Consider the following 12,072-nt stretch of genomic DNA (forward strand, 5'->3'; position numbering starts at 1 on the left):
CTGTTGGTACCACACACACACACACACACACACACACACACACACACTAGCTGCTGCACCCTATGGTTGCACCACTCAAAAATGAAAATGTAAATATTTGTAAAACGGTGCACAACCAAATACATTATGACTCTGGGGGTCCTTGACATGAACATGAACTGCATGTCTGCCTTTGGCAAACATGTGTTATCGTAACGCTGTGCTGCTCTACTGGAGCTGTGTGTAGGAGCTGCTGGCTGATACTGTGGACTGCAGAGACGAGATGTGTCCCTGCTGCCTGGTGACCATGGCACACAGGAGGAAGTGAACAATGGGAGGGCAGCGCTGATAAGCATCATGGACTTCACTCTATTTATCCTGGAGCAATTCAAGGAGGAAGTGGACACACTGACGTCCGGACGGCAGCAGGAGAGGTGGGTGGAGAGCACACGCACGCCACGCACATCACCCATGTGTGTGCACACGCACATGCACACACGCACATCGCACACACGCACACAGTGTGACCGTCTACTTACAGTGTCTCTAGATTCGTCAGCCCAGCAAAGCACTTCTCACCCATCTCCTTAATCCTGTTGTTATGAAGGTGCCTAAAAAATAAATAACAATAAACATATATCAGAATAATCACAAAACAGTTGACTTGTACAGACATAACAGATATAAACTTCTTCCCAAACCTCACTGTTGGTCATAAAATATATGTACAAATGCCGGCATGTTGTGTGATTAGTACATCTGGTGCCTGTATACAGTATGTGCATTTACTGTATGTGTGAGTATTTGCAATGGGCTATCACTGGCTGATGAAGGTATTTTCTTCCTGCTTAGTCTAATCTGTTTATTACATTCTACCCCTGCAGAAATACCATTATCCCTCTGTGTCTATTTGTTGAAGCAGATGTGAATATGTTAGGTATGTATTATGAGATAAAAAAAACAAAAACATGTTTAACCATGTACAACCAAGCTTAAACAATGGCATTGCCCGTGTAGTATATTGCACCGTTATCGCCACTCGGAAACCAAGAAAATGTCCTTCGTTTTGTATTATTGCTCATTGTTAAGTCTCTGTAGCCAAAAAAACTCAAGAGGCATGTGGCTGGGCATGTGCAGAAATGAATGGGCTTCTCACCAAAATCTGGAGATATTATCTTGTTAGCTCTAAGCTGTGATTATAGGTAATGTGTAAAAATCCAATTAGTTTGACAAATTGCATTTAATTTCTGATTTTTGTCTGCCATGATGTGGCTAAACTTTTCATACCAATCAGTGCTTTTAAAATGCTATGATAAAGTAACTAACAAAGATGAATCACACACACAATGCAATTTAGTGTGTTGATTACATCTCTCAATCACGTTTAAGCACTATGCAAGTTGAGTTTCATACTGTACTGAAATAAGAAATCTGTAGTCAAAACAATGGAATGGTAGGCAGTGATGTCAAGTACAGTATACCATGTCTTAGTCAACAGGCTTAAGGGCTATATCTTGCGTCACCCCTTACCCCTTATCCATAAAACATTTTGAAATAGTTCAACTAGCCGACCTACATCGACACGTTGTGAGCTTGTAGATCGGCTATTTGAACTTTTTTTTTTTTTTTTTAAGATATTTTTTTGCGGCTTACGCCTTTTATTGATTTTTTAAGGGACAGATAGTAGGCTGACAGGAAACGGGAGAGAGATGGGGGGATGACATGCGGTAAAGGCCGTGTCGGGTTCGGGAGTCGAACCCGCGGCACACCGCGACTGGATCACCAGTCCGGTGCCCAGACCGTTACGCTACGGCCTGGGCCTATTTGAACTATTTTAAAAGGTTTTTAAAAATAGTAAAAAATGGCAAGTAAGTTTAGGGATAACACCTCATCTACACTAACAGCGATCCGAGTGAGCGAACGATGAAATCTCATTAGAATACATGTTTTTCATTGTGTCTGTCGTGACGTACCGCAAGCGACAACGCGCCGTGCAGCAACGTCGTCCACCCCTCCTATATTCACACGCAAAGTCTCTATTTGAGCAAGGTTTAGCGGCCCTAAACACTTTTATTGGTTGACATATACACACAATTTTTCAGGATACGTCGCAACGCAATGGCCGACATATGTCAGGACAGTTTTCTGCACGATATCACCGTCGGAACGCTCGTTCCTTGCCTGTGTAGATGAAGGGTAAGGGGTACGATATATGCCAGACCACCAGTATGGACCTTTCATTAATAAACATGTCAAGCTCTTGGTCACCCCTCTGGACCCTCCATTTGTACACTCCCAGAGTTAAATTATCATTGAGGATTTCACCATGGAGATTGGAGTTCCAGAGATGAAATAAAATTTGGGTCTGTGGCCTGATGCATATCAAACTGGGGGTTACTTGAAATTAAAAAAGGTTCAGAATCACCGGCTTAACGTACAGCACTACAAGACTGGTAAGGTTGGCAAAGGCATTGTCGGGGATGTAGGAGATGCGATTGAGTGCCAGTGTCAGAGCCTGTAGATTGGCCTGGTGCCTCAAAGGACCAATGGGAACCTCGGTCAGGTTGTTATCATCCAACCAGAGGTGGCGTAGCTGCTGGAGTCCTTCAAAGCTGTCCTCTGGCACCACGGTGATGTGGTTGGCATCTAGTCGACTGCGGAACACAAACATGAACAGACAACATGTTCAGCAATGACTATGACAACTATCAGGATAGTTCATTTAGTTGTTTATGAAGTGTGTAGGTGGGGGTGGAATTAAGCCTGTGGCAAAAAAGCTAATAAATAGTTAGTACATAAAGTGCATAAAATTCCCTGGGTGATAAATCTGTTTTGCAATTAAAGCTTCTGCGCTTTATTGACCACAAACATGTACAAATTATTGAATCAAGTCTTTGTGGCCAGCCTTGGGTCTGCTGCTTGCTATGTGTTTAAATCAAAGTCCTTTGCCTGTGCATCATTGAGTCAGTTCTGTCTCTATCTGCCATTGGTGTCTGTGTCTGCGCGCGTGCATGTGCGTACTACTATAAAAAGGAGAGCACAATAAGACAATTGGAAGATGATGATGATGAACTTCATTGAACAAAAAACATGATATTACTTGCACCACCTTTAAACCTATATTGTTTTACGTGTAATAGAAGAGATATAACTTGAACTTGTAGATCTGCTATATTCACCAAATGTTTGCCTGTAAAAAATGTCCACATGCCCAGAATCAGGACACTACGGTTCATGTGGTTAAGTGCCATTGCCTACAATAACGCTGTTCACTCCTGTTGTTGTCTTGCCTCTCCCTTTCTCTCTCAACACCCCCCCCCCCCCCCCCCCCCCCCCCCTCAACCTCTCTTTCGTTCTCCCCCTCAAAATTCCCTAAGAGTCTGCGCTGGAGGCAAAACAGTCTATTGATTGACATCTAGCTCTCTAAGGCTTTATACAAACCCAGCCCTGGCTCTGCCAAAACATATTACTTCAGCTACAGACCTTAAACCCCTCACAGAGAAAAGACATCTGTTAAAAAGAAAGGAGAGTGAGGGGAAAAAAATAAAGAGGGAAGCAAAGGATAGGAGGGAGGGATATGGAGGGGTGATAATAGCTGAAAGCTGGATTTTCAGCACGTTTTTCCAGCTGGATTCATTCCCTCCATTAGTCCCTGTCAAACTCAGAGGCACAGAGGCCGGGAAAGGACCAGCAATGGAGTCATGTACACAGTGTGCTCCCAATGAGACTGACATGCAGTAGTCACTGAAACACCACTGAGACCAGGGACCATTGGAGCAGGAAAGTTTGAGAGGGGTTGATAAAAACAACAAAAGAAAGAAGCAAATTAGTGGAAGCTCAAATGGAAATCTCAGTACATACAGTACTATGAAAAGTATCAAATCTGAAAGTGAATGCAAAGTTCATGCACATACTGTATAACAGCAGTGCAGTCTGCCTCTATCAACTAGGTAGGTGGCATGTACTGCCTCACTTTACTGGTAGACTTCGCGGCTCGAAATAGTTTTTTTTTTAATTACCTGTACATACAATTAGGGATGGAAATTGAAAGATTACCCATTAACCCTGGCAAAGAATTCAGAAAAATTTTCAGAAATAGTCGACCTACAACTTGGCATCGCATTGCAATGCATAGATTGTAGACAATACAATCTATTGATTTGACAAATCAAGCACACTTTCTTTTTTTATAAACATACTTTTGTCATTTTCTGCTACAAATACATTTGCTCTGGTAAACAATGGCTCCCTCCCTAGTATGGGTAGCCTCGTTTTAAATATTTTATGTTTTACATTTAAAATCATGCTTGGTTGCACTGCAGCTATGAAGCCAGGATTAATGGCCTTCAAAGTATAAAATATATAAAAAAATAGAAAATACTTGACTTGCTTTTTAGCTAATTATGACAAGAGTTAGGCCTGAAGCTGCCTGGCACCATTCAGTATTAATTATAGTTCTCGCACTGAAAAGGGTGACCAGTAGCCTATAAAGTTATACATTCCTGTAGCCTATAAACTATTTCTCCATATATGTTAGGCATGTACTTGCGGATAAATCCCAGCATTTTGCAAGAGTTGGAGAATGTGACTGTAGGTTAGTGATGTGGGCAGCAGATTATGCAATACATCTGTAAATTCATTAGCACATTAATTCCCATGGTATTAATAAGACATAGGTTCTGACCAATTTTGTATATGAGATCATGATCACACAACATGCTGGCTGTTTAATATACAGGAAAAACGACATGGTCTTATGAGCTGTCCAGTAGGAAAATAACCTTTGGTTATAAAGACTGCAGTATTGAGTCCGTTACAGTAGAGGCTTGAATCGCATTTGTGACTTGTTGGGTGCGTGACACTGTCATTTAACCCATTTAGGCCTGAGATCAGATTCTAAAAATGTCTTCTACATCCTGACAGTTTTCTGAAAAAGCTATGTTTCTATGTCAGTCGTTCTTCGATAAAATAAAAAGCAGACCTACAAGCTCGTAGTGGCGCGCTATGAGCTTGTAGATCTGCTATTTTTTAATTATCAATAATAAATAGATGTATAAGATGCAAAATAATATCTGAAGTCAATGTCAAAGGTCAGATATAAACATAAGAGGTCATATTTTACCTCATAGACTAAATTACGCGTGCGTGCGTGCGTGCGTGCCTGCGTGCGTGCGTGCGAGTGTGTGTGTTATGCTATGAGGGACTTTACTCACAGAGATTGTAGTGAATTGAGGTTCCTTAATGCTGCACTGGGCACGGTCTTTAACTGATTATTCTGGAGCATCCTATAAACGGGGGAAATGTTTTGGTTATTCATTATAATCCTCTTATCACTCGTCCTCATACCAAAAATTAAGTCTTGAAAAGGAAGTAGAAACGTGAAGGCAGGGCTTCACATTAACTTTTTGAGTACATTTCCCATTCACTTGTCCGGGCACGGTTAGCAGATTGACCTCGTCGGCATTTAAACTTATAGCACTACCTGTGCACCCAAGAATAAATTCCTAAGACTTGGAGTCGTTTTGGGGACTAGTTTCATATTCATTTGAAAGTTCTGGCAGTAAATGTGTATTTAGTCAAATATCTCCACTTTTCCACAAGCTGCACACGGACGACATTCTCTCCGGCGAGGGGCCCCGGAATGAGTGCAGGAATGAACAGGAAGCACAAATGTATGGGGCACACAAAATAGGTGGTGTGATCAATTACCCAACACCAATCGCAACACACTTGTCAATTGTGTGTGCTATATATTTGTGCTTCCCAAACATTGACTGTTCCCAAAGGAAGTTTTTATATTTTCATTCTAGCTTTTCCTCAATTAAAAGTAAAAGTAAAAATGTAAAAAAATGATGTTTTACACAACATGTTTTTTTGCCAGAAATGTGAAATGGATATGAAACTAGAGGACAATATCTGACTCAAAGTCTTAGGAATTAAATACTGCACTACACACGCAGTGCCACAAGTTTACATGCAGGTCAGTCTGCTAATTGCTCTGATAGGACTGATATATGGCTGTGTATTTGGAATACATGAAATGTAAGATTACAGACATTCTAGGGCTATTAACAATATTGGAAAGGTGATGATCAGGAAAGCCATACAATAATGCCAGACAATATTGTTGGCTGGTAGGAGCGCCACAGAAAAAGCGAAACCAGGAGTCACTTGTCCAATGGACAAGTAAAATTTGAATGCACCGTCCGGGAAGATTTAATACTTGTCCCGGACAAGCGGACAAGCCCAGGTAAAGGCATCTAACAATTTTAGATGCCTTGAATGTTGATGCATTGCCTTTAAAGCTCTGGCCGTGGGATCAATAAAATGTTTGACCAGTAAAAACCTAATTAGTTGACCAGAGTCCCTCAGGGGTTCACTGAAACAGCCAATGCATTTCTGCCTAATGAACTCAATCTGATTCTAACATCTACAAGTCATATGGCAAATTGCTGGGGAAATTCTTTAAATAGGCCTAATAATAATAATAATAATAATAATAATAATAATACATATTTTAGACATTACGCGAGATTCAACTTCAAGGTTCAATGTTGTACTTTATTATTATGTCTTGTGTATAGGTACATAAGAGTAAAGCCTAAACATATTTGTGTTAATAATTAAAAAAGTGTGGAACTACTAGTGACTAGATTGGTTAAGTCACAGTTCTCTGTATAAATAACACACCTTTGGGTAGACAAACAGGACTTTAACCTTGTGGCTCTGCACAATACCAAAGCCATGGTTAGGACTGTGTGTGTCAGGACTTTAACCTTGTGGCTCTGCACAATACCAAAGCCATGGTTAGGACTGTGTGTGTCAGGACTTTAACCTTGTGGCTCTGCACAATACCAAAGCCATGGTTAGGACTGTGTGTGTCTGCTATCAGGACTTTAACCTTGTGGCTCTGCACAATACCAAAGCCATGGTTAGGACTGTGTGTGTCTGCTATCAGGACTTTAACCTTGTGGCTCTGCACAATACCAAAGCCATGGTTAGGACTGTGTGTGTCTGCTATCGTGCGTAAGGTATGTTAATATGTTGGTAGGTAACCTCACCTACTTAGATGAATTGTAGAGAAAACAAACACCTCTATTGTTATATTAGAGCTGCAATACAGCTATTTTTAGATTACCTTGTTCCAGATAAGCAGTACCATTAACATGCAGTTATAATGTGTAATTGTAAACAATGATTCTCAAGGGGTTTCGCACTGATCATGTACACGTACATGTGCACAATACATTAAATAAAACAAAGTTATTCTGCTGAAATTGTTCTTTGTCCCTGACCACTTATTATTGTGAACCACTTTTGGGTAATAGAAAAATAAATAAATAAAACAGAATAATTACCATTTAGGCTTATTGAAAATAGGTGGGTATTATTTAACTATGTAGAACTGAGATCACCTGGCACAGCAACACATTACATCTGTAATACAGGAACACTTTCTGCCAGCAAGGAGGAAAGCTCCATTGTTACAGCCAAAATGCACACATACACATGTGCACATCTGCACGAGTGTACTTACTGTATACCCTGTATATATTTGTGCAACATGTGTGTGGGGCCACAAGGTAAATGCTTACAGGACTTTGAGCTGATGTAGTCCAGACAGGGCTTCAGGGTGGATGAATGACAGGTAATTTCCTGCAAGTCGTCTGAGAACAAGAAAGAGAGAATGAGAGATGTGTTGATATGTCATACATGCTGTACATACAGCACACATACTGTACATACATACTGTACATACAGAGAGTGAATGAAAAAAAGTTGTGTTGATAGTGATGTATATTTTGTGACTCATGTGTCTTGTAGCAGCGATGGTTGAGCGGAAGAATAGACCATACATACTGCATATACACAGAGAGAGAGGACGCTAATGATCAACATAAAATGGTAACTTTTCTGCATCAATACACAAACACAGCCACAGTCAATATTTATGAATTAAAGGGATAATATAGTGCATAGTGTGAGAACCTTTTCACATGCAAGGCCACAGTGTATTAAGTTCTTGCTATCAGGCTAAACATGACGCCTGAGGTGCCAAAGAGATGTGTCCATGCCATGGCCTGTTGTCACTTCATCTGACACCCAAGACAGATTAGAACTGGTTCTGGCTACCCCACTCCCTTCACGAATCTCCCCACCATCAGGCAGCCCTCGGAGTCTCACAGCCCACTGGAAAACACAAAACTCACTGCTCCACTTCTCCAAGTGGAACACGTAAATGAAAGCAACAAATGGCTACAGTATAGCCCCATTTTGAACTAGGCCTCAGAGACTCTTTATCCTCTTGGTTAAACCTATCCATTTATTACAGTCTGCACATGGTATGACCCGCTTATGGCCATACCCCCTTCCTGTTGGGGCAGTGACGGTCGGGTGGAGGAAGTATTGGTGTAAAAAGCATGGTAGGGGACGGGGCTGTGTGCGACCAAGACACATGGCTCCACTGTTACTATCTGGCCTGAGAGATTAGCAGCAGATTTATCACTCTGCAACTTGAGTCTGGACAGGCTGAATTCCCTTGCAAGGAGAGTGGCTGGGGTGTGAGCCTGAGAACCAAGGCTCCTCTGTGTAGGAGGCTAACTTGCTTGTCTGGAGCACAAGAGTTCAGGGTCGATAAATATTCCATGAATTGTGACAGAACTAGGGTGCTTGTTTACCCACAGAGCATTTTTATTGTAAATAATGTGGAGTGAGCACTGAACATGAATAGTGCCATGTTGTTCCCTTGCCATAAGGCAATGTTCAAGCTACTTTCCATAGAGGAAACAAATGTCTCAAGGCCTTAATAGTTATTTCCATTCATTCTTATGCCATGAGATTGAATGGAATCGCATTGCTACACATCTTCAGAAATAATTTGAGGAAATTTGAGGAAAGCCCTTGAACTTAAAATTGAATTACTTTCTGTTTTGCATGACATTAACCTTAACAACTAAGACGACTGGAATGGAGCATTCAAGCAGTGAAGGCTATACCAACAATTATTGTTTACTAGAGTGGTGCCCGCTGGAGCCTCTACAGCAGTGTCCGTTGGGCACTGGCCTACATGGAATGATGCAAGTTGGAAATGCATGCCCCACACAGATATTATGTATGTGTCCCTTTTATGCCCATATATGGAGTTCTTTGTCAGGCATGCCCAAATATGGAGTCTATGGAGACATCAGAATGATGTCAGAACAGGCCAGCTCCATATATGGACACACACACACACACACACACACACACACACACACACACACACACACACACACACACACACACACACACACACACAGTTATTATTGCTATAATTGTTGTTGATGATTATGATTGTTTGATTTTAAATTGTTAAGCACTTTGTAACATTGTTTAAAAAGGTGAATAAAGTTTATTATAAGCAGATCTACAAGATCACAACAAGTTGCATAGTGACGTGCTGTGAGCTGTCTATTTTCACTGTCATATAACATACATAAGTGGTTAACTGCAGCGTTTTACCAAACCGACATGTCCAGCTCCACCACACGGTGCCAGGAGTGTGGAGCGCTGTGGGTCCATCATTACAGGCTTCCGACAGCCGTGAAAAGACTCAGGGTGACTGCTCTAAACTCAAGACCACAGCTCCCGACTTTGCCGAATCCCAGGCCCTGCTTACAATGTTTTATTTGTTGTGGTTCACCAAAATTGATCAAATTATGATTTGGAACACTCACCCAGTTTTATAAGAAAAGCATGCTGTCTCTTCAGCTTGACTTGGCTGCATGACAAACCCAAAGATTGCCTTGCAGTGGTGGATTTCCAGGACACATTTCACCATCTAACCATCCAATCAATTAAAGTACGTGTGTGTCTCTTCTTTGACTCACAATTTGTACTAGGATGTTTTATGACAGCTTGTTGGAAATGTATCTTGAGAGCCAAGGCTACATGGAGACCATGCATTTTTGCCACAAATTAAGATTATGTCTGACTCTGAATACACTGCAAATCCAAACCACAATATCTGGCCCATCTTTGTTTCACACTTGAAGTTAATTAAGTTAGCACAGTATGACAAAGCTATGAGTTAAACTTTTGATACAATATGTATGTTGGAAAACTCCACAAATCTGCAGTGTCTCAAGCCAGCCACTAGACACCATAAGCAAACCTGGCTGACACATTGTGGCACAGAAACAAAATGCTCAAACCCGTCAAGTCCCAAAACGTGAAGTGCATCTGCCCCTTTTGCTTTCTTTCAGCAAATTCAGAACACGTCCCCCTAGGCTTTGAAGAGGACAGAAGAATGTGCTAAGTCTTGTTGAGGAAAGGCTAAATCCTCCCCTTGTGACACCACTCCCACAAGTCTTTCTTTTTCACAAGGGCTTCACTAGGAGGTCTCAATGTAGTTCCATGTGCTTTTACAGCAGTTGAGTTAACAATACCAAACAAGATCTAACCTCATCATTCTGGTCACCAATATCAATCAGCAGCAACAATCTTTGTTCTACTCAAGAAAACACCCAACTACATCATTTGCCTCCTGATTGCAGGGTACACAACTACACACCATTGTACGCACGTGCATGGGCACGTGCACACGCGCACGCGCGCACGCACACACGCACGCGCGCACGCACACACGCACACACGCACACACGCACACACGCACACACACACACACACACACACACACACACACACACACACACACACACACACACACACACACACACACACACACACACACACACACACACACACACACACACACACACAGTTGTATCATATCATTAGGGTGTTGCTATGGCCACTTGTCAATGATAAACCTATGACTTCATTTGCTATTTTGACATTGGCAACGAGAATGCAGAGAGATGGAGAGAAAGACATAGAGTGAAAGAAGGGCATATTCAGATTTATTTGTTTTAATAATATTATTGCTTTTGTCCAAACATCTAAAAATAGAAAAGCTGGCTTTGCAAGTAAAACTAACAATAGAAAGCAGCACATACAGGTTCATATAGCACCACAGGGTATGATCAGTCAATTTACAACAATACTACAGCACATACTGAGATTCTACATGGATTACTTTTAAAGATAAACATTAACCACTGAGGAAAAGGGAACATTATTTGACATCATGTATGCGCAGATTTGTACTGGTTTGAGCAGGGTAGGAAAAGAAAGTGAAGGAGAGTTGCGTGACTATGAGGGAGTGAATGTTCCTTCCTTGTCTCCTCTCTCTCTCCTGTCCTGTTTGGGTTTGTCCCTCTGTCCCTCCCTATCTGCCCTCAGGGCCCCCACTTGGTTTTACTGACAGCTAAAAAGTCCTCAGCTGAAGTTCATTCAAACAAGCCTGGAGATTTGTTCAATGGAAAAGGTTAAACAAACACACACGTCAACTAAGGATATATGTCTATGTCTAAAGCCATTCTTCAAAACAGCTACCCATGCAGCCCATGCATTCAGATTAGTTTTAAGAAGAAGGGGTACATGTTTCACAATACATACAGTAGCCTACATAGCAGACAAGACAAGTTTACAGTATGTACACTTGGGGTCCACTCATTATCTCTGTGCAGTGATAAAACAGGTAACATTGCGTGGTTGAAAGAACTAACAGCAAGACTGGTTGAGTTTTTAGCTCCATTGTCATGGAAACCATTGTTTTGCCTTCTTCCTTCCTGCCTTGCATTCCTCCACACAATGCGATGAAAAGTAAATTGCCCTTCGACAAAGCAGATTGAAGTACTGTTTGGAAAAGAAGGGGGCGAATACTAGTATAGATGAAAGATGCACAGAGGGCTGAAAAAACATGCCTGCAAAGAGAAATGGAGCTGAAACCACTGGTGTGCGCACTTGCTGGTCATTTTGCATTCTCTGGGCTGCATGTTACCTGATATCAAGTAGACAGATTTTATCACTGGCTTCCAGCGCTGAGCCAGACAGAGGGTATTTAAAGAGTAAAGAAATAACAAATACCCACTAAGATTAGATATGGCCACTGAATGGAGCCCCAAAGCTAAAATGTGCTGTTGCCTGTCCTGTTGAGACTTTAACATACTGTACATAATGCATTATATATTGCCTATAAAAGCACTGTCT

The 12,072-nt window shown here is 41.5% G+C and overlaps 2 protein-coding genes across 2 annotated transcripts in view; both read right to left on the reverse strand.

Annotated features, from left to right (window-relative positions):
- The window catches only part of mettl15 (methyltransferase 15, mitochondrial 12S rRNA N4-cytidine), a 350,818-nt gene that overhangs the window by 166,242 nt on the left and 172,504 nt on the right, over window positions 1-12,072 (reverse strand). The window lies entirely within an intron of this gene.
- Window positions 1-12,072, reverse strand: part of lgr4 (leucine-rich repeat containing G protein-coupled receptor 4) — a 31,934-nt gene that overhangs the window by 11,566 nt on the left and 8,296 nt on the right. Inside the window, exons 3-6 of the mRNA XM_083791306.1 lie at window positions 7,575-7,646; window positions 5,193-5,264; window positions 2,418-2,633; window positions 519-590 (exon numbers count right to left, since the gene is read on the reverse strand). Coding sequence (XP_083647432.1) covers window positions 519-590; window positions 2,418-2,633; window positions 5,193-5,264; window positions 7,575-7,646 — 432 coding nt within the window. The remainder of the gene's footprint in view (window positions 1-518; window positions 591-2,417; window positions 2,634-5,192; window positions 5,265-7,574; window positions 7,647-12,072) is intronic.

This window comes from Protomyctophum parallelum (assembly GCF_964188405.1).
Source record: "Protomyctophum parallelum genome assembly, chromosome: 2".
In the NCBI taxonomy this organism is placed as follows: Eukaryota; Metazoa; Chordata; class Actinopteri; order Myctophiformes; family Myctophidae; genus Protomyctophum; species Protomyctophum parallelum.